At 42.1% G+C, this 25,650-nt stretch overlaps 2 protein-coding genes across 6 annotated transcripts; one reads left to right on the top strand and one right to left on the bottom strand.

Annotated features, from left to right (window-relative positions):
- Window positions 1-1,134: 1,134 nt before the first annotated feature.
- On the bottom strand, window positions 1,135-5,924 carry LOC123983198 (retinol dehydrogenase 13-like). Of its 4 annotated transcripts, none has more exons than XM_046069356.1 (7): window positions 5,773-5,924; window positions 4,343-4,461; window positions 4,105-4,260; window positions 3,875-3,979; window positions 3,540-3,752; window positions 3,284-3,385; window positions 1,135-2,113 (listed from the first exon to the last, which is right to left on the bottom strand). In XM_046069356.1, the coding sequence occupies exons 1-7, from the start codon at window positions 5,835-5,837 to the stop codon at window positions 1,905-1,907; spliced, it is 969 nt and encodes a 322-aa protein (XP_045925312.1). In that variant the 5' UTR covers window positions 5,838-5,924; the 3' UTR covers window positions 1,135-1,904. The 4 variants fall into 4 exon arrangements, with proteins under 4 accessions (XP_045925312.1, XP_045925313.1, XP_045925310.1 ...); XM_046069357.1 differs by lacking the exon at window positions 1,135-2,113 and adding an exon at window positions 2,285-2,744; XM_046069354.1 differs by lacking the exon at window positions 1,135-2,113 and having other exon boundaries at window positions 2,769-3,385.
- sbk1 (SH3 domain binding kinase 1) lies at window positions 4,995-22,158 on the top strand. 2 transcript variants are annotated; one of them, XM_046069353.1, is made up of 4 exons: window positions 4,995-5,114; window positions 15,953-16,194; window positions 16,840-17,042; window positions 17,545-22,158. In XM_046069353.1, exons 2-4 carry the CDS (start codon window positions 16,041-16,043, stop codon window positions 18,370-18,372), a joined length of 1,185 nt encoding a protein of 394 aa, XP_045925309.1. In that variant the 5' UTR covers window positions 4,995-5,114; window positions 15,953-16,040; the 3' UTR covers window positions 18,373-22,158. The 2 variants fall into 2 exon arrangements, with proteins under 2 accessions (XP_045925309.1, XP_045925308.1); XM_046069352.1 differs by lacking the exon at window positions 4,995-5,114 and adding an exon at window positions 8,774-9,309.
- The last annotated feature ends 3,492 nt before the right edge of the window (window positions 22,159-25,650 follow it).

Below are 25,650 nucleotides of genomic sequence, written 5' to 3'. Positions count from 1 at the left end.
CCAGAAAGTGAAACTATATCAGAAAGCTTCATGCTCCAGGGACTGTAAGGTCTTTGACAATCTGGAGAGCAAAAGAAAACCCACTGCTTCTGTTGCTCTTCTGCATTAAGCACCATCCTCTAGGATGGCACCAGCGAGGGCCTCCACTTGTAAACCAACACTGAAATTAACGATCCGGGGTTTACGGTTTCAGAGCCTTTGCTGATCAGTGTGCATTAGTGCAGAAAGTGGCCCTTATTGATCTGTGCTTAGGGAACAACTGTTGAAAAGAGCCATGAAAAGGATCCCTAAAATACTTTTGGATGGTTACTCTTCTCAGAGATGTAACATGAGTGCTTTTGTAACTTGATTTGTTTTTCAAGAGTAAACAAGAGTTCTGAGCAGAAATGCACATAAAAGTTCACAAACTTAATAATAAATGATGTGTTTACTTCAAATGACCCTGTGTTTTTGCATTGTTTAACACTTCTGCTACAATTCCCATTCTTCACATTATTAGCAACCTTTTTTTTTTCAAAGTATTCCCTACGTTTTTAAGTTTTGAATGTGGTGATTCTAGTTATTTAGTATAATACAGTCTTCAAGTTTGATAAAAAGCAGTTGATGTTTCTGTCATGGATTAGGCCAAGCACAGTCAAACAATTTGGCTGCAAACTGACCCTTAATAAAAAGGCTTACAATTAAAACACACACACATGCATGCCTAAATAAATGGTGAGCAGTAATGTACACATGATCTGTGCAAACATTTAAAAACATGTCGAACTACTTCTGTATTTTAATGCTTACTGGCAGCCAGATGGCGCTATCTGTCAGCATTTTCTTCTTGAATCCACAACAACAAAACAATTTGCAGTACTCTAAATGAACCTACAGCAAAGCCACATCAGTATTCCTCCCTCCACGCATATATGGTTCAAATTTCTGAGACTTCATTCACTTCTCTTCGTGGGGTCTCTTTGTGAAGTAAAGCATGTGAAATATGGTCTGTAAACCATAAAACACCAAGAAATATTCCTTGAATGTGAAAACCTACTTGGCAATAAATCTGATTCTGTGTTTAGGTGTAATGTGATTTAAGGGTTCCAGCAGGCACAAAAACAAAAGGTAAATAAATTGTAGATGAACAGTTGGTGAGTTTTTGTTCAAATGTTCATCTTTTATTTTTTTTAAGATGAGATGTTTCTCCAAGCCCCTTCGAGTATTTACCCCACCTTCTGTATACATTGTAGTAAATTTATGTCTTTGCAAGCACTGTATTTCAGCAGTTCATAAAATTTTGTAAAATAAGTTTGAATACAAATAACTTAAAAAGTAAGTATGTAACTTTGTTACTGGTAAATGCTAAAATCGTGTATAAGAGTAGCATCAGAAGAGTCAACAAAACAAACAAACTGACGCACTGATGTGAGTTATCGATTTAAAGTCAGCTAACATTAGCCACCATAAGCTACTGGTCATAAAGCCCCTGAGAGTGCTGAGTGCATTGAAGCAAGCAAGACTGCGGTTGTTTATGAAGATTATGAAGTAATATTTTTCCAGGGATACATTTAAATGTTAAAGTCTCGCTTTTTTAGAGTCAAAGGTCCATTATCAAAGGCTGCTTGTAATACGTGTTTTTAAGTCCTGATGCAGGAACATAAAGGCATGTACAAAAGACCGCAATTACACAGACAACCACAACCATAGACTCAGACAATTAATTGTTCCAATGAGACTGGCACAGCTCAAGTCATAAAGGCCCATTATCCTCTGCTGGCCCAGAGGCAAGAGCAGACCTACTGCCCCACAGTACTGACAGCTGGTCCTGGTCTCTGTCCCCGTGTCTGTGCTGGGTCTGTATGTGCAGCTTTGCTCTGGCCTTCTGCCTGTTGGTTTGACTTGGCGAACTGTCCCTCCTCCTCTTACGCCTCCTCCAGACCCACCAGCCTGCTGCTGACCTCCCAAAGCCTGCGTGCTGCCTCCTCATCCAGGGCCTGGGGCGCTGGTTCCTTTTCTGTCATCACATCATAGTACCTTCCCGTCACCCCCTCCATCTCTTTGGACACCGCTAGGTAGACACTGGGCTGGGCCCCCAGCTCTGGGCTCTTTACCAACAGGGAGAAGAAGGGACCTGTAGGGGGGTTGGTGGAGACCACAGGTTTTGCTGGTTTGAACTAGGAGATCTTTTAGAGCCAGAATAAAAGTACCTTGTTAAATGGTCAGTGTCAAGAATCTTTCAAGTACTAACTGGATTCATGTTGTTGATTGTGGTACATAACAAAAGCAAACACTTACATGCATGTGCATCAATTACATTTGTTTATATCCAAATGTGACACACGTTGATTTTTATTATCTTCTTCATTGACTGTAAACGATAACAAACCTGTCTCCCACAGTGGAGGCTCTTTATTACACCTGAGTGCATGTAATAAAAAAAGTCATCGCTGGGTAAAAAAATAACAAGAACATTCACAGAGTACTGAGAAGCTGTGTCAGCAACAGCATCTGCAGTACTTGTGTGGTGATGGCGCATAGATGCTTGCCTTTGGTGTGGGAGACCTGGGTTCAATTCCCACTGTGAGACATCCACCATTGTGTCCCTGAGCAAGACACTTAACCCCTCGTTGCTCCAGAGGCGTGCGACCTCTGACATGTATAGCAATTGTAAGTCGCTTTGGATAAAAGCGTCAGCTAAATGTGTACTTTTTGTGTTTCAGCGGTTCCACTTGAGGGGGTTGGGGCGATGTAGAACATTGTAGCTGTGGAGGGAAAACCTTGTACCAGTAATTTTGGTGATTTGTTTTAACTTCAGTTTAAGTATTACACGCTCTGGTACAAAAAATGTGCTAAAACCTTTAATCCATTTATGAAGTAAACTACTTTACACTTCATTACAATTCAGATGTAAATATTGCACTTTTGACTTCACTATATTTTCTGACAGCTACAAATTACACAGAAAAATTTTACATACAATAAAAAAATGCATTGTTATGGATTATACTACTCAACAGTATATAATACTGCTCAAAAATAGCTCCACCTCAACTAACATCAACAGTAAAATCCTTCTTATATATGGAAACAGTATTACAGTCACAGTGGCCATTTTTTTTCAGTGAGAGCTTTAAGTACATTTTGCTAAAAAAAAACAAAACTATTATGTTAGTTAATACCATTTTCAAAGTTAAGAGTATTTTCACATGAAATAGTATAGTCAGAAAGCCATAATGTTTTTTAGGTAAGTATTTATTGATTTCTCTAAATTGAGAATCCAGTAAGGATGCAGGATACTCACTGAGCACAGAGCTCGAGAACTGTGATTGGTGCAGACCCGTGTGCCTCCCGAGCTCCGTGGCAACAACGCCTGGGTGCACAGCATTCACTGTGACTCCTGTGCCTGTTACACACACACACACACACACACACACACACACACACACACACACACATACAGCATTGTTTTATATATATCCAATGTCCAATTACAAACAAGAACATAGGCCGTACTCTCTCCCACACATGCCCACATATGTAACAGCCAGTAGACTTGCCTTGTAATCGCTTGGCGAGCTCTCTGGTGAACAGAACATTGGCAAGCTTGCTCTGACAGTACGCCTGCTTGGTATCAAACTTCTTCTTCTCCCAGTTCAAGTCCTCGAAGTCAATCTTTCCAACAATGTGGGCGAGTGAGGCCAGGTTGATCACTCTACTGGGGGCGGACTCTTTCAACTTATCCAGCAGAAGATTTGTCAACAAGAAGTGGCCTGGAGGATGAATAAGGTAGTGATAGAGTAAGGAAGAGGTTGTTAGAATGTAAAGATTTCTATCTATTTTCTTGGAGATTTTTCTTAGAGAGATTAGGCAAACTGTCTTAATTAGTACGTACCTAAGTGGTTAACTCCAAACTGCATGTCGAAGCCGTCTTCCGTCTTCCATGCTGGACATCTCATGACCCCTGCATTGTTTATCAGTACATCAACACGCTGCTCCTCTGCAAGACAATAAAGATTATATTATATATAGACACTGATACTGAGTGTGCTTTATTTCTATAACTGAACACATAACTGGAGAAGTGACAGTAATCACTGCATGCAATAAGTTTAGTTTCCTCACCTTGTTTGATTCTCTCTGCAAACTCTCGGATGGATTTCATGGAGGCCAGGTCAAGGTGACACGCGTAGACGTGAGGATTCAGGGTCTTCCCACGTATTTCCTTCGCAGCTTCCTCGCACTTCCCCATGTCCCGGCATCCCATAATGATCCTGCCCCCTGATGATGTAGGAAGGGGATTTTAGATTGTAGATATTGTGTTTTGCAGCATATCAGAGAGATGTCATATTTCCTCTCACACCTCTCTTGGCCAGTTCCCGGGCAGTCTCTTTCCCGATGCCTGCGTTGGCTCCTGTTATAACCACTGTCTTCCCATTAATGGTGGCATTACTAGTACACCGGCCTCCAGTCACATGGTTCCTATGAAAACAATTAAAGTTCAGTGCTTTTTTATTTAGGCATTTGAGATTGTAACACCTCATCATGGATTTCTCTCAATTGAACACAAAACATTTCTTAGATCTGTCTCTCTTGATGGGCTTCAACTGGACCTCGACAAAGCTTTTTCTACCTTGTACCAAATAGGTGTAGTTTGTCATACCTGTGTATATAACAGCCCTCAAACCTCATCCCACTAATAATCCCAGTGCATTTCTTCAGGAAGGTACTTCTTAATAATAAATTATTAAAGGCTGAGCACAGCTGTTTTCAATTACTCTAAGTGAATAGACCTCCTGTCAGGTTGAAGATAGGTGGAGCTATGTTTGTAATTACATGATGATTCACATCCACTAAGTCCTGAGAAGAGGTCTAATCAGCAACATAAGTGAAAACATCTATGTGGAGTTGACTATGGTGGTGTTGTGGCTTTAAAGTGGGTCCTTGTGTCAAAATCTAGTTTTAAGACCGTCATTATTGCAGTTTATATCTTGCATATATGTTGTATATTTAGGGGTTTAAATTTTACCACACAGCAAATTTCAGAATAGGAATATAAACAGAGCGCACAAAGCAGGGGACTAATGGGGGTACATAAGGCGAACAGCTCAGTTTTGCTCAACGGATCCTCTCAGGTAAATCCGGTTTTGACTCGTTTTATAACAGACATAAAAATAAGGAATATTTAGATTTACTCTAGTTTCAGTCTGGACTTAAACTGTTTGACCTGATTGTCACCAATGTGAATTTGGTCCTGGACTTGACTTAAAGTCAAATATTGTGCAAATCGCTCTTTTATCTCATTAAATATGTAAGGTAACACATGGAAAAACAAAGCATAAGTTCAAACCAGCCTTATTAACTGTGAATGGGTGAACAGATTGTCATTAACACCTTCCCAATCTATTCGGTCCAATACACCCTGTTATAAATGCTGCCTTTCTGAAGCATATCCAACTACACAACTGAGCCAAGGAGGCTGCACTCTGTGGGGCTGTTATACTGAATTGTAAAGTAGGAGTTAAGCGTTGACCCCTCACTATGGGAAGAAAAAATACTGCTTACTTAATAAATACATACATAATTAGGCTACCTAACACAATAATGCAACAGAAAGGTTTTGAAACAACATCTCTCTGGCAGTCTCCTAAAGATTTTTTGAAAATGTATGTATGCATTAGATATAACTGTGTATTTAATAGCAGAGTCGTCTCAGCAGCAAATGTGACACATACAAAATGCTGTTCCATCATGACACAGTGGCTTTATGTAATTTATAGTAGAGTTCCTCACTTCAGTAAAGCAGCGCATCCAATCACTGTTCCAAAAACTGAAACTGGTAAAATATATTTGCTCATGACTCCCGAATAATCCAAAGGACAAAATATACATTCAACAACGCTTTAAACGGTATTTATCCAGCTGATTCCAGCACACTCCTGAGGCACAAGGTTACGCGCGCATGTTTTTGGCGTCATCAACTAGACACTAACGAACCGCAAGGATCAAAAACCAAAAACGCAGTGGCATTGTGGGAAATGTAGTCCCAATTGAACTTCACGTCCCAAACAACGAATAAACAATGAATTGAATTTTTGGTTTTTGCGACATCCGTTGCGTGGAGTTTGTAAGCAACATGAACACTTATAAGACGCACTGTGAGAATAGTCAGAACAAGAATAAGAGTGTTTTTTAATCTAGACAACCTCGCCTGGATAAAATCCCTGGGAACTGATTTGGTGTTTTCAGTTACTCTTTCAAAAAGATCTTTACAATTAATTCTGACATTTGTTTTTTCTTCTGAGATGTGTGAAAATGTTAGCTCAGGGAATCCACCCTATATTGTGCATGTAGTGTTTGTTTGTTTTTTATAATTAAATGGGGATATATTCTGGAAACATCCAAATCCCCAGTGCTAAACAAACTTAATTATTAAATTGCATGTACATTTGTCTCATTTGGCTTTATGATGATGTCCCTGTGATCACATATTGGAAAATAAAATGCCCTGAGAACCACAAAATAGGAGCTATGAGGATGCATATTGCAGGTTTTAGGAGGTCAGCAGCAGAGAAGGAGAGGACTATTAGGTATATGATATTCTGTTTTTGGATTGTGGTAAATAGATGCAAAATGACTGTTGTGGTGACTGCAGTCAAAACCATCTGAGGGAAGAGAGAGCTAAAGTAAGAGACAGAGAGAGGCTTCTGTGGAGGGTCACGCCAATGCCTGGAGGTGTGAGGGCGGCGTAGAGCTTTGAACACCAGCTGCATGCCTTTGAATTAAATACTTACCTTTCTTTCTCCCTGCCTAAATATTACTCCACATGTTCTCTTAAGTGAAAATCTCTCTTCTGTTCAAAGTACCTGCTGTTCAGTGCAAATGTTGCTTAATTCTCATTAATAGTTTTTTCTGCAAAAAATAATGAGTTGGGAATGGGATTCAGATTTCCAAGAACGTTGATGGGGGAAGATTTTTAAAGTAAATTCTAGAAAGTCGACATATTTATACTCATTTATAGACAAGGGTGTAGCTGAGAATAATGTCCTCCATCTGCAAGATGACTTTAGTCCCTTTCTGTTACCCTCCTATTTCTTCCACTTTTCCTAATGACGAAATCATGTACGGCTCAAAGACTCCCACATGATTAATTTACTCATCAGTTAATGGGAACATTAATTAGAGTGTGCCCTGACAGTTAGAGGATATGGTTGTCCATGGTTTTGTCTGCACAGGAAGGAGAACACATGAACTGTTTCCTTTCTTGAGTTTTATTTTTTTGGTTCTGTTGTAGATTTTAGTCCCAACACTGCTCTAAAAACAGAGTAGATGAAATGTTCAATATAATTGTGGTCCACAAAAAGCATATTAGTCCACAAACTTCAAGAGACCCCTCTCAGCTTGAGGCCCTTGGTAAATATCCCTCGAATATCACACTGCAGTTTACAAGGCAGCTCTGCATGAAGATAAATTTGAGGACAGTGAAAAAACAAGGCCACCCCCTTGCAAAAAGATTTGGAAAACTTGAGGTGACACACAAAAAGTAAAAACTAGGACGTGAATCTAGTGTCTGAAAACAGAGCGAGGAGGGGAGGGAGGAGCAGCCCTGCTCTATTTGTTCACAGCTCGGAGGTGTGTCCCCCTGGTGTGTTTGACCCTCGGTGCTCTCTCCTGTCAGCCCGTAGTGCTTAACCTTCACTGTGATTTATGACAGCTCTGTTCCCACGATAACCTATGAGGAAACTCTTCGCCTCGCTGCCTGTTTGGCCTAACTCTGCCTGAGACACCTGGATGTCTCAAAGAGGTGCTGAAGATGCAGCTATACAATATCAACTCATCTCTTCAGCAAGGATAAAACCAACCCCGGGTCAAATTATTTGTTTCAGGGAACAGGAGGATCATATTCCCCTGTGTTGACGTTTTTTTTGCTTCAAAACATCTTATCTTTCACTGCTGGGATAGAGATATAGAAAAGGCAGAAACAAGAGTATAGCGAAAAAGCATAATATGCAGGAAAGAAATCCAATAAATTATAGAAATAAATGGAAGATATTGCGTGTCTGACATTTGGGGACTGAGGTGAGATGGGAGAAAGTAAAAAAAATCTACCAAGGGACTTCATGAGCACAATCTTTATCTACATAAAACAGCTTCCAATCATTCCAACTCCCCAAAGCCATCAACCCATCTGATCAGTGGTCTTTGATGATGATGATGCATTAAGGTTATCCCTGTTTTGTCGATGCTGTTTTCTCAGTCCAATCTGTTGTGGTTGGCAAACGTGCCTGGCAGGAGGCCTGTTGTTAAACATGCAGCTACAGTAAAGGGGAGCTGCCAGGGCAGTAAATTAATTGAAAGTCTTGCCTCGCTGTTACATAATAAGGACAGTTGGCAAAGTCACCACGCGAAGTACTTGAGGCCATAAGCTGTTGAATTATGCAGGAGTGGAGCGACATGTTCCTCCAAATGCATGAATCAAAAGTAAAAAAGCTCATGAACGCATTGAGGTTGGACGGTTCGACGCGAGCGGCCAGGCGCTAGGACCGTGGACACGTGAGCGTATTAGTTTGCCAGAGGGTGGAGACGGTGAACAATGAGGGAACTGACTGGTAGGACCGGCAGAGGAGCAACATCTGAGACCAACCCCCCCCCCCCCCCCCCCCCCCCCCCCCCCCCCCCCCCCCCCCCCCCCCCCAACACATCTCCCTCAACCCGAGTCCCGCTGGACCGACGGACAAAACAGACTGACGGCGACAGTGAGAGCAGGACGCTGAGTTTAGAGAGAGTGGGAACATGTAGATTTGTCCATGCATGCTGCAGAAAGCAGAGGTTTGCCGAGCCCCCCTGCGTGGATGTGAACGAATGTGTCAGTGTGTGGTGGTGCTGAACTGAACTGGGTCATGCGGACCACTGGAGAAGCGAAAGATAAACACGCATCCTCCTCCCGCTGCTTGGCAGGTAGAGATGGTGGGCGCTCAGAGGAGGGATCCCAGCCTGTGTCCTCATCTCAGCATCCGATGACGCTTTGATTTAATCCGCCTCCAAAAGAAAGTCACAAACTGAAGAGCATCTCCAGAAACAGGACAGGAATCATCTTGGGCGGGCAGAAGGCAAAGCACAACGACGGACCTCATCCACCCTTTGTCAGCTGTGAAACTGCGAGGTTTTTTTAAGGGATCTGCACGGTGTTCTTAGCACCTGATCGATTACTTCCTTTAAACGAGAAGATCCATCCGTCAGTGTCCCGCAGACCCAAGCGGACCAGAGCGCAGAAGCTCTGCTCGCCGAGCGGATGCAGGACCATGGAGGAGAGAGACAGGTCGCCAGCAGGTGAGTAGATTAACACATAGATGCACCGTGATATGCCTGAACTGGGATACAAGATTCTGAAAGGCAGAGAAGCAAAGATAAGGGCTGGAAAATTATGAATAGGCCAAGTATTCAAATGGATAATTTAAGATTTTTTTTAAATATTGTGCAGTTGTTTTTTATTTGAAGAGTTTGAGTTGTTTTCATACCTAATTCTCATGCACTGATTGTAAGTAACTTGTTGTCTGAACTTTGACTCACCCTCATTGAGAGTATTCATATAGCACCATTAGTTACACATTCAAATTTGAAAGGTTGCTATATAAATTTAGCAATGTCAACAGTTATTATACAGCATTACAGCTTTATTTGTCATTAGGCTATGATTAACTCTATGGTTGAGCTGCGACTTAATGCCTATTTTCACCCACATTACTCGTAATACTCGCACCTATTTGTTTCCCACTCTGCTTTTATGATTCAGTCTGTGGTAGATGGATGCGAGGGCATCCGGGGCACTCCTCTTTTAATGGCCCTTTTATACTTTGTCCAGGGCAGACAGGTGATATTTCATCTTTAATGCATTTAAATGAGCCGCTGACTTGATAGAGCAAACCCTGTAAAAGCAAAGCCTGGAGGCTGTGTAATGGACTCTAAATGAAACGCAACAGCAGCCAATACACATGGCATTTGCTTATGTCACTAACATTGTATCTGTGAAGAGAAGCAGCAGTAATGGCTCGGACCTTTACTTTGAAGGAGTAGTTCATCCCAAAATGAAATCAAAATCAGAGTCAAAGTTGCTCTATACCCGGATTAGCCTAAACATGTGCATTATTGCCCCAAACACTGTAAAAACAACAGGCAGACAGAATATTAAGCATTCAGCTTCACCTGAATTAATCATCACATTTAATATACATGAAAATGGAAATGAAAAGGAGGCACTTTTAACATTAGATACCCGAAAATAAAGCACGGATGGGATCTTTTATGAAGGGTAGCCCACTTTGCAAACTTTATCATAAGACCAAATCTTCCATAAAATGATTCATTATGACTCAAGCAACAACAGCCTGGGAGTAAAGCAGACAGATAAAAGGACTGCAATATTACAGCTTCAGAGGAAAACAGCAGAACCCAGACAATGACCCAATCCAACAGCTGGCGCAGACACACCAGCCTGACCACTGCCCCTCACATAGCCTCAAAACTCAAAGAAACGGCCGCTGTCATTCATGCACAATTATGCAATGAGTTCTGGAAAAGTGACATTAAAGGAATGTCTTAAAGGATTTGAATCAAAAACAAAAAGAACACACTAAGACAGACACCGTCTACCAATAGATTAGCTGCTGAAGGAAAACATGGCTGCTTACAGACCAGAAGGGATGCAAACACTGTCATTTAGGACACATAGAGGACAAGAAGAGTTTTTATTTTTTAAAGTCTGTGCCCTGCTGAGTGAAAGTAAAGAAACAACACAAATCTCTGTGCATTACATCCTAACCTCCATCATGTCGTCATACTGTGTACGTGTGTGTGCGTGTGTTTTTAGTATGTATGTGAATGGATACTATGCATAATATGCATTCTTCCATGTGTTTACAGTAATTCATTTTTTCCATTTGCCCAATTATAGTTATTAACGATTACATTATTTTAATATTTGGTTCATCTGTGTTTCATTTATGTTCTTGTTTTTACACTGTGTCCTCTGCTTGCTTTTGCTGCATTCGCTAATGCCATGTAATTAAAACATTTTTAGAATAGAAGACAGCCAAAGAGAGAGAGAGAGAGGTTGAATGCAGCAATCAACATTAGTGCATTGATTGTGGTTAGAAGCTATTGTGTATGAGGAGGATCACAAATCATCATATACTGTTAGTTTGCGTTGAGGTGGAGGGCGAAATAGTCCAAGGATTGAAAAAAACCAATGTCCTCCTTAGCAGTGCTGTTACATCATTTAGCCACACCCTCCTTTAGACCCCATTTTCTGAGCTCATATTAGAGTCCCATTTCTATCATGCATGTGACATCAAAGGGACACAGGCTATAGCGTGTGGTACAAAGGGAGGGATGCATCAATTCAGTCTCATTGGATTCCCCCAATCCTGGCTCTCTCTCTCTCTCTCTCTGGTCACATGAAGGCTCCCTGTTGGAACTTGAGGCTACTGGATTGTGAAAGAGTGGGGGTGAGGTACACTATGTTCCCTGGGTAGCTTATTGCATTGATATTTCACCGCTAAATGATTTTTTGCAGGATGATAACAAATAGCGTGATGATGACGTGGCATTTATGATCAGATGCTCTAGGTTTCTAATCCCAAAGCCTTAATCCCAAACTACATGATGTATTCTGCAGTGAGATGTTTTGGCTTCATCATTGTGGCCATTTTTTCTTTGATAGACATTTGTGGTCAACATATAGTACTCGAGTCAAGTGTCCCACTCCCAATAGCTAATTTCCACTCTCAGTCATTTGTTTGGATCCCTTTAACTTTGGGAGATATTCCTCCTTGAGGTCTTAGATCTTCCCAGCAGGAGGCCAACGGTTGGAAGTGTTTCCACCAGGACCTTTCAGCAGGCGGTAGCTCCATGGGGTGTGTAACATACAGTAGAGAGAGAGTGAGGGGAGATGGGAAGGAGAGTAGAGCCAAGGCAAGTCAGGGATGAGTTACACAGCACTTGGTCCCAGCAGGGATTCTCCATATGGGCAGGCAAATATGAGAGAGGGTGATTTGTCAAAGTGAGTGCCCGTGGCCTGGGCTGCTGGTTCACGTATCACAGCACGGTGGGAGGTTTCTTCAGCCGATGCAGGCACTAAAACCCACCAACTCACCTGCTTTGATGTTCTGTGCGGCTAAGGAAGGTGATTCCATTTGTTATGCCTGAACTGGGAACAGAGTGTCTTGACTGCAGTTGGCTGTCCTGTGGAAGTCCATTTGGTTTTTGATCGAGTGATAGATAGTTTTAGGATCACAGTGATTTGTTTTTATCCTACGCATTCACACAGAGGGAGCAGACATACTGTATCATCTGTATGTGTGTCTATGCACACCATTGTTTTATGTTTCAGACAGACAGTGACAGCAACAACATCAGTCACATCGCATTTCACTCACTGCTTTCCCTTTGACCCACAGGCACGGCACGTTGGGCATTTTGACAGTAAATTGGACACAGGAGATCAGTCTTCACCCATAATGACTCCTCTGCCAAGAGCAAAGCAACTAGTCCATTAGTAACGGAGAGAGGTAGAGATGTGAGGCAGGCTCTGAAATCTAGTTATTTCTTTCATTAGTCCCTTGTTTATATTTTCTGGAACAGACAAGAGACAAAGAGGAGAGGAGGAAGGACGGCTGGACTAAAACGGGCCAACGCTGTGTGTAAACGCTGCTGACTCTGATACCCCCCTCACACTTTAGAGAGATGCTATGTTTACACTAAAATACATTTGTCACAGACGAAGGCACAACCTCAATTTTATTGCCCAAATGTTCATTTCTTCCACGATTACAATTTAGCTCCTATATGTCAATATGTATTCATGCTTGAACCTCACCTCTATGAAGTCTTTATGAGCTAATAAATGTATTGTCACAGTTCATTGCAACTGTCTCACACACATAATTTACACTGGGAGAGCCAATAGCTCACTGAATGCACAATTATTTGTTGTTAAAGTTACTGCAGTTAGTGTTCGGGGAAGAAATAGACCCGCTATTGAAGACGACCTTGAACATACTTAAATATGTAAACAAGTCAGTGGGATTCATCCTCTGTAGATCATCAATGTTTTGAATAGTTGCCAATAGCAGAAAACTCCCATTCAATACGACAGATCAACCAAGCGACCTACCAACATTAGCATCCCTCGAGCCACGCTAGCATGGCTAGGTCCACAGTAAGAGTGTAAGCCCTTCGAGATCAGAGGGAACACACTGGGCATAAACACCCCCTGGGGCTGTTAAGAGTCAGCCTGTCACAAGAGAGACAATTGGCAGTGGCATCACAGGGTTCATCTCTGTTCTCGTCTCCAACTAAGTGTTTGTAGAAGAAAAGGTCAGCTGCTCCTGCAGTTTAATCTCATGTGTGACACGTGGAGTCAGCCACAACAGGTTTCCAGACCGTTGCTGTGCTTATTAGGACGTAAAACTGGATGTTTTGCCTTTTTATGGGAACAACCTGGTTTTTTTTTAAGAATGTTACCCTGCAAATGCACTCAGCTCTGTTTGAGTAATTGCTAAATGGGCCGAGATTGTCAATATGTATTTGAGGGGAAATTATTGTCTGGAAAACAGATTTTTCCATCAAAATTAAAACGTGAAAATCACAAACATTGAAATGAGAATCGGAATATGTGTTAAAGGTTTAAAAAGGCAGTGAGTGTGGCTGGCTCAAAACCCCACAGGCATTAAAATGTGTCTCAAGCCAAATCCCCATTTGTATGTAGAGCGTGTTGCTGTTACCTTGTCTTCAGCCGCCTGAGAGGACAGGAGAGGTGCAGAGGGCAGCATGGGAGATCAGTGGGGCATGTGGCTGTGGTCGAGCATGAATGCTGAGTCGTGCGGAGGCTCACAGCTGCTCCCTCAGAGGTAGGAACACAAAGGGCCTTTGATATTGTCAGTGTGCGACTGATACATCAGACCTCCCTGCCCCCCCCCCCCCCCCAAAAACAACTCACACACAAGCATCTCCCAGAGACCACATAACTTTATCCCCACACCTCCGGGGCACTACACTGCAGTTTCTGGTTCACATTTAAACCATCATTGCTGCTGGGGAGAACACCGTCTCCCAACCACTCATCACATTTCAGGACACTTAATCCAGTTCTGCACAGGAAATGAGTGCAAAGCATCCCGCGCTTTTGGGTGGGGTGTGCTTTTGTCTTGGTGGGAGCTGAGTAATGTGATTAAGATCCATGCTGGAGTGCTGCACATTCTGCCCGTGGAACTGACGGGAAGAAGTGCCAGTAAACAAGCGCTCCCTTCGCTCTGCTTCATTTCTCGCTGATAGGAGGCTATGGGGCCAAGCAGGGTGGGCGGTCAGAGGAAATGGGCTTCCAGTCTGTCTGTCTGTACTGTTTAAATGTTTAATCACCGAACCTGGACCACAGACTGATCTGGATAATGATCAACTTTTGTGTTGCCTCGCTGAAGGCTATACAGTGGGCACGCTCAGCATGAGTAGGCTACAATATTCATAATCTCTTATATAACCATCTTACATGCTTATGATAAAATCAAGAAGCAAGTGTTATTTACAGAGATGCATACGGTACACAGGGCACTCTTTCTATTTGCAGTGATATTTTTTTTTTCGACAAAGAGTGGTGAGCCAAGAACACAAGGCTGCAAATGGTCGCAGCCTATTTTAGTGTTTGCTGTCTAATAGCTATATTTATCACATTCTTCCCACTAGATAGCTGAAAAACCTCAACACCTTCAGAGTGTCTGAACAAAACTTGTTTTCACCCACTGTACATTAGCTACTGTGCATTAATTCAGCTCTATTTTTCCCCCAAAATGCACCTGCCAACCGACACGGACATACTTGTGATGACCTCGTTTAAACCAGTGGTGCTGTGAAACTGGCTGCAGGGAGAGAAGAACAAAGAGCAAAGCAGTTGTCTTTGAATGATGGATGATAAAGGCCGTTAGCAAAATTGTTTGTGCTGATTTGGTGCTTATTAGTGTGCATATGTGTGCGTGCTGTGCATGATTGGACGATTAAATTTGATTGTGCGTGGAGGGAGTGGGGTTGAAGAGAGATGGATACCATGGGTAAGATCATTAGTGCGATCCACTTCATTTCCTCAAAAGGTCCATTTTGTGCAGTTTGTTCAATAGTTTTAGTTGTCTTTCATTTTGCTTACCGTTTGCTCAGACACTGTGACAGACACTAATATGTACAGTCATATTCACTTCAGTCATACTCATCTCTGATTTTTAAATTGTTGTCATTTGGCACATTTAGGGTGTCTGACTCTATCTCAGCTTGCATTTGAAGCAGCAATATTTTCCCCTCCTAGGATCACTTTGACCTATTTCAAACTTGGCACTTCTGAAAGTCAGCAATAACTTTTCTGTTGCAGCATTATAATTTTTTTCAGCTTCAGCAATTTGACTGAAATACTAAGAAACCAAATGTGTTTTCCAGGCAAAGCTATGCAATCCCCTTTTCTCACAGCCCCACTGATTATTTCTACTGTAGTCTATGTATGAACACTTCAGAGTAGTCACATATGATATGTGGCATGCCTTACCAGTATGTATACACCTTGAAGCGGTCAGCACTCTCCATTTGTTTGCATTTGTTTGTCCTTCTGCCTGGTCATATTGATTTTCCCTAGCTGTATGCCAGTAAGTGATGTCTGAGACCAGCCATATCTGAAAGCTGGCCAGAGTGATCTAGAGGGATAGAAGGAAGTCCAATACATTTACTGAAAGTACTTCCCCTGTTGATGCCTTCCCTGAATTGATTGTGTGGAAATGAAGGGCTGTTAAAGCCAGACAAGAATATACAGATGTGCGCCACAAACAAAGATAATGAGAAGCATTCTGTCATAAACACATACATGCATAAAATGTTTATGGCCTGCTGTCACCATAGCAGATGAAAGCCTGGCTCTAAGCAGTTTTGTCTCCTCTCCATTTAGTCTGCCTCACAGCGTCAAGGCGAGCCTGTCTCTTTCTCCGTCTGGGCCGGGACGGGTGGGCAGCGGTGGGGGCTCCCCGACATCAAAGATGGGCTACTGTGGAGGGGTGCCTGTGGAGGACATGCAGGCACTGGCCATCACCTCTCTGTCGGCAGCAGACGTAGCCAAGCAATATGAGCACATTCGTGAGCTGGGGAAGGGCACGTACGGCAAGGTGGACCTGGTGGCACACCGGACACAGGGTGAGTTGGTTAAGACATCGGGGGTTCAAAATGTGTTCAAAACCTTATCTAATTAGTTGACTGTCAACCATCTAAAAAAAAGCATAAATCCAAAAAAAAAAGACATTTTGGAAAGCAAATCCACATTATGAGGACAACCAGTTGATGCAGATCAGCATGTTACAAATTCTCAAGGCACAGTGCCGAGAAATTAATTTCAGCTGAAAGGGTTTGTTAAAGATTTTTTAGGTCTACTGTTTAATCCTTGGTTGTAAGAAAATCAAGGTTAGAGAGCAGCAAGTGCAGAGTGAGGCTGAGAGGGCAGCAGAGATTTAAAGTGCTGTGTGTGCACTAAAGAGTCTCTGTATTTCTGCAGCTGTGATCACAAACAGCTGGTTTTATGTGTGTAATGGAGGTGAGATTCATTCACAGTACATGTTAATATGAATGAATGTAGCAGCTGTTACAAAGTCAGGGTTGGGTAGTTTGGAAATCTCTCACTCCCTTTTAATATCAGGTAACACTTCCAAATGTAAGTGCCTTGGATGAAATTTGGAGTGTTTTAGATATTAAAATGTTGGCTGTAATTTTTTTAATGTACAGGTTTAATACAGCAGAGCTTAAATTTTGTCTAACTTTCTACATGTTCATGTTTGATTTTTGCAGGCAACAAAATGGCGCTGAAGTTTGTTACCAAGAACAAGACGAAGCTCAAGAGTTTCCTGCGGGAGTACAGTCTAACAGGCTCACTTAGCTGCAGCCCTTTCATTATCAAAGTCCTGGACGTGCTTTTTGAGACAGAGGACAGCTATGTGTTTGGACAGGAATATGCCCCTGCTGGGGACCTTTTCGACATCATCCCCCCACAGGTAATGCTATCATCCTTCCTTTCACCAATCACCATCCTCACTCAGGCAGAGCTGCTCCAATCAGTCGTCATGTTCAGACACGGCAGTTTTAACAAGCTCTCCTGGGATTGGAGCCTTGTCTTCGTCCTGGTTTTCTCTCCGCACAGAGCTCTCACTTTGTTTCAGTGCTATTCCAGTTGATGTGTTGGGAGTGCTTGACTTCAAGGTTCTTCTAAAGACTCATTAAAAATGGTTGCAGCGGAGATTCTTTTGTTTCAGTTTTCCGTTTTGGAGCGTATGACTTCTCATCCTTCCATCCATCCATTTCATTCCTCCACTAAATATAACCGTCACCTATTCTTTTAACAGGACCGTAACCTACTAACCACATAGCTCTTTTCTTGTATCACCTCCCATAGTCTCACATCCTACACAATGCATTGTGTCTTTTAGACTGCATCAATCAAAAATCTTCTCTAGTGTTTAACACTTTCTCCTTCCCTCCACTCTCTCTACTTCCCAGGTGGGTCTGCCAGAGGAAATGGTCAAACGATGCATGCAACAACTGGGCTTGGCCCTGGACTTTATGCACAGTAAAAACCTCGTGCATCGGGATGTCAAACCTGAGAATGTGCTCCTATTTGACCGCGAGTGCCGCCGCATTAAGCTGGCCGACTTTGGTATGACCCGACGTGTGGGCTGCCGTGTGAAACGGGTGAGTGGCACCATCCCCTATACAGCGCCAGAGGTGTGCCGTGCTAGCCGTGCTGAGGGCTTTCTTGTAACCACCAGTCTGGATGTGTGGGCGTTTGGCGTGCTTGTGTTCTGCATGCTGACAGGCAACTTCCCCTGGGAGGCAGCGCTGCCGGCCGACGCCTTCTACGAGGAGTTTCGGCGCTGGCAGAAAGCAGGGTGCCCTGTGGGAACGTACCCGTCTCAGTGGCGCCGCTTCACTGATGATGCCTTGCGCATGTTTCAGAGGCTGCTGGCCGGTGAGCCGGAAAAACGCTGCGGAGTCAAGGACGTCTTCTGCTTTGTCAAATACGAGCTGGTCAGCGAGCTCAGGCGCAGAGCGTCTTGCAGAGCCAAGAGAGGTGAGAGGTCAAGCTCGGGAGTGTGCACTGGCAGTTGCACTTCCTCCTCATCCTCCGCTTCATCACGTTCCTCCCACAGACACCCTGAGCCCTCCACACCTCCTGGAACATCCTGCCTGCGCCCGGCACCGCTCAAACGTAGTGTCCTCTCCGACCCGCTATCTCCCAGAGAGGAGCCCGGACAGCACCAGTCTCCTGGCCGAGACAAGAACAAGAGCCAGATGGTGATGGCAACTGCCATTGAAATCTGTGTGTGACCACGCTAATGTTAGCAGTGGAGACTAGATGGCTTTTCACAGTAATAACAAGCTGTGGGGAGGTGTTAATGACTACCACAGAGACTCCAGTGAAAAAGGAGAGGTACTTTAACCATGAAAGAGAAGCTCAGGTTCACATCCCCGGCTGTGGAAATGGACATCATCAATCATCGGTACACACTTGGACAGCTTTTCACTGGCACATGCCGTTTAGGTTTTGATTTGTGACCAAAGACTGCTTCCCAAGCTGAGAAGCCATGCAGGCAGTGTTTGAGAGTCCGCTGATGTTGCTAATCTCAGCAGCTCATTCTGCCATCCAGACATTTGTGTTTTCTGCCCATACACTGTGGTGGTGCTAATTATTATATAACTAGATACTACATAAAAACAGATTCTGTCTTTTGTCACTCATCACTTCAAGTCTCTTTACTTGTGTTTATGTTATGTCTCTTTAACATTGTTTATTTATCTCAGAATATTAGCTCCAGGGAGGCTAAAACTTCAGTTGGAGGCCGGTGATCTGGGGGCAATCTACGCAAACTACATTTGACTGCAGTTTCTTAGACTTCCTGACAACTTTCAATGCAGAAAATTAGTCATAGACTTTTTCAAGTGAAAGTGTTATAAAGAGAAAAGGTGGCGCGGGGGGGGGGGGGCCTTAATGTAGCAGTTTGTATGAGATGTCTTTTCATGTAAGTGTTTAGATTTAGAGACATATTCTCAGTGAGGCAGGCATCACCTCAGGACACTTCAGTGGGTCATTTCCTGTTTTATTCTTAATGGAAATCTATTGACTGGCTGGAAGACACATCTGCCACTTTTGAACTGCTCTCAATGAGATTCATTTCCAATGTAACACAATATAATACAGGGATTGTACATATTCTGAGTGAAAGGGGTGGTGAACAAAGAAGAGGAGAAGAAATGTCTTTTTATTGTTTCTTTTCTACCCAATGTGTGTGTTTGGATGTGTATATGTGTGTGTTTCAAATGTTAAAGCACAAGATTTTTGTAAAGGAGGAGAACTCTTAGTGAAAACTACAACTCTATATTGTACATAATTTGATATTGGAGTGCACTGTAGTATGAGGTAGTTCAACTATGTAGCGGTACTAATTTTCTATGACAGGGAAATGGGTTTTAGGGTTTTACAGTTAATATGGGGGCAGCACTGTATGTAGCAACAAAATATGACAGAATGTACAGTATATCACAACAAATTAAATATATAGAAATATGATCTAGAGCCTATCACAAGTATAACATGGTAGCAGCTGCTCTTCTCTTTTTTTTTTGTATTGGTTTGGGTTTTATCTGAACTGGACCAAGTTCTCTTGACACAGGTATGATACACAAATTGTTGAATAGACATCACTTGTTTGTGCATTTTCCTGTCACCATAACTGTATCATGAGCGACATCCGTTTCCTGTGTCAAATCACCGTGCTTCCTGATTGTCAATGAGTACAGCCCATTCTGTCTTCATTCAATCAGTTAAAGCCACTGAGGGCTGCTTTAAGAGGACACTTTACAAATTAATTTCCCAGCATCACAAAAGGTGTTCCAATTATAATAATAATATTTGATTATCAAGATGCAACGGTAGCATACAATCCCAACTGCTCAGAATATGTTGTTGCACCCCCTAAGCTCACCTTTAATTTAATCTTCCTGCCTCTGTATCACTCTAATAGCAGAGCCCGGGTGTTTATTGTGTGGAGGGATGACCTCTGTGTTAGCCATTGCTGTTCTGGGAGCTGATGATTGATCCTGAACTGCGCACAGCTACAGCATCCAAAGACCCACTGCTAATTATGAAAGCATCTAAAAAGCTCAGTATGTTCAGTGTGAATGCTTCGGTGCATGCTCATTACATTATTTTTCTAGCTTGAATTGTGTTATTCATGTCAGGTATGTGTGTGTCTATGTGTGTGTGTGTGTGTGTGTGTGTGTGTGTGTGCTTGTCTTCACTTTCCTTATTTCCCCACTCCTCCCATGACAGCCCATCAGCTCTGTCGCTATAGTGACAGTGCCAGTGCTCTTCTGGTTCGATTTCTGTCCTCTCCTTGAAAATCAAGTCTAATTGAGCCAAAATGAAACAACTGGTCACCAACCCCCCTCCCAGTCACCCACAGCTCTCATGGCAGTTGCTTAGCTCATTATGCTGGATGACACATTTCTGCAGATACACATATTCCTGTATTTTATGAGCCACTTCACAGACCAAAGTCTTTATCCAGTCTCATCAAGGATAATCAAGGCTGTTGATGGTCCCTATCAATTTCCCTGTCTCTATCCATCTGTACTTTCGATTCTGAGGTGGTGACCTGATTGAGGTTGAAGAGTTGTCAAAGGGGTGCATTGTATGCTGAGATGCCGGCTGCCTCATATGATCTTTCAAAAGGTAATCTGTCTCTAGATTGTAGTGGAATGTTAATAAGCGCTGCCCAACATCTTGCTATTTTGCCCATGTGATAATGTGGGATTTACATAGACAGGGATTAGATGGACGGTGTGCATGATGTAATATCAAGTAGGCTAATGCAACTCCATGTAATGCAAATAACTTAATGTAATTTACCGCAACATACCACAAAACGCAACATTATGTAACACCTCATAACATGACACAGTGCAATGTGATTCAACGTAATGTGACGCAATGTAACACGAAGCATTGCACTATGACGCAATGAACCTGAACAATGTACCGTGACCTAATGTAATATGACGCATCGTAACATGGTGCAAAACAACATGACTCAACCTACAGTAAAGGTGCATTCCAGACAGCTATGAACTTGAAAACTTCCAATTCCTTCAAGAAAAACTCCAATGAAATGAGTTCCTACTTCTCAACTCGGAGAAAATCCATCTACACCGACTTTATGAACAAGCATTTGTTAGATGTCACTCAACAATGGCAGCACCCATGGAAGTGCACATTGTAAATGGTAAACCATCAACTAAAAGTCAACATAAATTATATGTGTCTGTATTAATAAAAATAATACATACCGTCATGTAGTAAAACCTGTTGATGTCGAAAAATGTTGCCATGGTTATTTGCCATGTTGGTAACAGAAACAATCTCTGAAAGTCATCTTCTCTGCACAAAAGTTATTCGGGGAAAACCCAAAATGTGAAAATATTAGGAAATATACAACTGACTTTTGCAGATTAACTACTGATGTAGCTAGTTATTTGTTTTTATTAAAGTGGCTGTCTTTTTCATTACCACCAAGGGCCCTGCGGAGAGTTCACTTGTATGTAGTAGACCTGGCAAAGAAACATCAGTTTGTCATGGTCGGCCATGTTTTTTGTTTACGTTTGGCGTCGTGCACCTGGAATACTTTGAGGTCGGAAGTTGGGAATTTCCACTGGGAAATTCCGTCCTCCAACATTGACTGGAATGCAACATAACATGAGGCAACTTCATATGACACAACATTACAAAACTTACGTGTACATGTAGCCTCCAACTTGACAAGTGACACAGCACGCAGCTGTGGCTTTGTTAAACATAATAGCCATTAGCATCATTAGACTGTCAGTTGTTTTCACGGACTGTTCTGGCAGGATTTGTTAAGTTTAATGACGTAGTGTCATATTACATAATTTTTTTTCAAAGCTCTAGGGAGTAGCCTTCCATTAACCCAGTTTATCCTGATCCAATAATCAAACTGTTTTCTGCCAGAAAGTGTTGTTGTATAATCCAATGTAAATACTGTATGTATTGTGTCTTTAACAAATCCAAAAAAGAACAAACTGTTAACATATGTTGAAATAAATTTATGCACCACATCTTATGGGTCCAGGGCACTTCTTTGGGTAGTTCGAATTACTGTGGTACTGTCTATTTTTTCTGCCAGTGTAGGCATAGCTAATTCAGCCCAGCTTTGCATGATCCCCACACTGCACATTAGATGAAGGTCAGCTTGAATCACATGTGAATTCCAGAGGCTTTGGTCTGGTTCGCCAGCAAGCCCCCAGACTATTTTAATATGCTGTCTTCCTTCTGAAAGCCCAATTAACACATCTGTAGATAGGAGTTATCTGCTGCCCTCAAAGAGCAAATGAGTTCAAGGGCGGTTAGAATATGGCACTGAAGAGGAGAACAGTTATCAGCCCACTGCCCCTTCATACTCAGATGTTATGTCAGAGTGGAGGAGTTTGTTCAAGTTGTTATCAGACTGAGTTTAGGCAGTGGTGGTAAGCTGTGGTGTATCTGCCACTGAGAAAAGCTAATCAGTTAAGACAGTGCAAGAGAAAGGAAAGGTCAACCATGACACACAGGGCTTGTGTACTGAGTGGAAGCTTGTCCTTTGTGATAGCCTATTCTCTGCCCTTTAAGGGCTACAGCAGCCTAGTGGCAATGCAAGAGTCCTAAATTGTGTTAGTCCCAAAGCTCAGTTTAGGAGATGGAAAATGCTAAACTCAGGTTGAGCCAAAAAGTGGAAGCATTTAATGCAGGCTACATTTGAATTGAAAGGGTCTGGTCACCCAAATCACAAAAACGCATTTTTTCTAAAGCATCCAAAAGGGACATTTTTCTCAGGATGATTTACGCAACTCTCTGCATAGCTAGATACCAACAGGGTTAAATAGGAAAATACTTTTTACCCCTCAATTGGGCTGAAATGACCCTGTGAAGGTTCAGCAATGCTGGATTATTCCTTAGCTGCAGCTTTTAAAAGACATTCCACTAAACCAAATTGATTCCCAGGACTGCTGGAATCTGGATGTTAAGCTTTCAGTAGGTGGTCCAGAGCGTGGACGGTGAGGAAAGTGATCTTTCTGGATGCAGCTGTCTCCATGAGATCAAGTGTTAAATCCTCAGTTCTGCTCTCTCAGCAAGGGCTAATGTCGGTAACATGAGGTGACTGCAGACCATTCACAGTCCTGATTCACATCAGCATATCTCAACTGTCAATTGCCAGGTTTCACCATGATCTCTATGATGTATCGCTTGGACAAATATAACAACATTACAAGCAAGGGCCAGCAAAAACTCTTCCCCCAAAAATCCCACTCATACTCTCAATTTGATGGTATCAAAGCAAGAAAGGCGTGGCGGAAAAAAAAGGCTCAAATAGGTCAAATCGCTTCACTGGGGTGTGTGAATCAAAGTGAACTCGAAGAAAAAGAAATCATTCAGGTGCTCTTGCAGCACTCACTCCAAGTGTAGCTGAATTGTTGAACATTTTGAGGATAATTTTAATGAAACAAGTAAATCTTAAAATGTGTATTTAGCTTATAAGCTCGGACAGAAAGTGCTCAGCTCAAACATCTGGCTGTGTATGTAGCTCACAACATAAAAATTCTGCCTGGTAACACTTAAAATACTGTATATGTTTTCCAGAGTTCTCACAGAGGAAGACGAAGACATATTTGTGCAAACCGAAGTCCCCGGCATGGAATTACTGAGCATTTCTTGTCATGCTGGTGTACAATAAAAATATGTAGCTGTTATGTTTTTACATAAACCACCTAAAGAAATTCAGCTGTGTAAGTGGGCACGCAAGTATAGGCAAAGCATTCTTCTGGAGGTTGAATGCATAGTAAACAAAGAACAGAGATATTTTTAAGTTTTCTAAGTTGCAGACTGCAGAGTAATCCCAGGGGACATATTGTACAGTAATAAACCTCCTGCATCACCTCAGCTTCCTGCCTCTGCATCTAGAGATGAATCACTCTGAAACCGTCGGATGCACCATGAACTATTCTTCTGTCCCTGATGCATTTTGCAAAACTCTGCAGACATGACGCTGGAAATGCAGCCTAAGATTCAAATAGTGATAGTGATCTCAGCAGGGGTTGACTGTGAAGGGATGTTCCCTGCTCCCTCAGATCTAGACTCAGGCGTTCATGTGAAACAGTGTCTGATCACAGCTGGAGAGCTGGGAAGAGAAAGGAAAAGAGAGGGAAAAGTGCCAGATCAGAGAGGAGGGAGAGGGCTACAAACAGGAAAGGATGTGTCAAGTGGGACAAATGTGTGTGCTAGAGTTGGAGTCACACAAGGACAATGCAAGTGTAGTCCAAACCGTGTACAGTCAAAACAGTGTAGTCATGAGAAAATAACCTGAATTTGTTCTGTTTTTAGGTCGCTGCAAACCTGTATGCCATCAGAAACCTATTTCTGAGTACTGTGTGTTGCCTGAGGTATGCCACTAAATTTTGTCAGTGCCAGACATAAACTCTCAGACAGTATGTGGTCGTCTTCCACCATTGCTATAGCAACTGAGACAATCCCAGTTTAGAAGAGCTCTGTATTTTCTTGTTTTAGAAACCTGCGCCAGATTCCTTGCTGTGGAGCTACTGTAGGAGCACTAACTGAGTATTTGATTGTGTATTTCTGTTTTTGGTTTATAACACTGAAACATTTTGTTCTTTATATTGGAGTGGGTGTTCTGTCTCCAGCACGGAGGGCTCATTAGGCTGGGGGATGCCTGTTTGTGCTGCATTTGACCATTTCTTGGCCTCAGTATACAACTGGGTTCCTCTGTACCGACAAGCATCCAGTACAGTCTGTAGAGACTACAGCCTACAGCAAACAATACTACATGTACATGTGTATTGTGAATCCTGCATCATGCAATGAATGTACGATAGCATAAATTTTCTCCAAAATGCAACAATAAATTTTAATTTATCTTTTTACAACTATTTTTCAAAACATCCTGATAACTACTGAGCAGATTGCCACCTGAAATTTGCTATGATCGGATGCAATGACCCTTTCTCTAGTGCTGCAATCAGGCCAACACATGTAAAGAAAAATCGGTAACACTTTCTATGAAGGTCATCGCTATAATGACTTATGCATGTATTTATAACACGATATAATGCGTCCATAAGACATTATAACAGTTGTTATAATCACTTACAAACATGCATTACATGCTATAGCAAAGTTCATAACGTATTATGACCTGTTGATTTAATGTTTTATAACTAATAGTAATACCAGTTTATGTCAATGTGCGGCAAGAATCTCTGACCATGTTCCATGACACATTATAACCACCGACTCTGCCTCGTTATGAATACAATTTAGTCACAATTTAGAATTAGTGATAGCTTATAGTAATGTTTAATGTTATATAGCATGTCTTTGTTTGCTTTTAGTAAAGTGTTAAAATATCTATCCCTGTATAATATATTACAGGTAGACATAATACCATATGAACTAATTATAAGACCTTATAACACGTAATTGTTTGCTTTAATCTGATCTGTATGAAGTTTGAACATTTTGCAGTTTAGCACAAAAACACA

The sequence above is a fragment of the Micropterus dolomieu genome, linkage group LG14, assembly GCF_021292245.1.
Source record: "Micropterus dolomieu isolate WLL.071019.BEF.003 ecotype Adirondacks linkage group LG14, ASM2129224v1, whole genome shotgun sequence".
Classification (NCBI taxonomy): Eukaryota; Metazoa; Chordata; class Actinopteri; order Centrarchiformes; family Centrarchidae; genus Micropterus; species Micropterus dolomieu.
The sequence above is the reverse complement of the archived record's forward strand: the minus strand, read 5'-3'. Positions and strand labels throughout refer to the sequence as shown.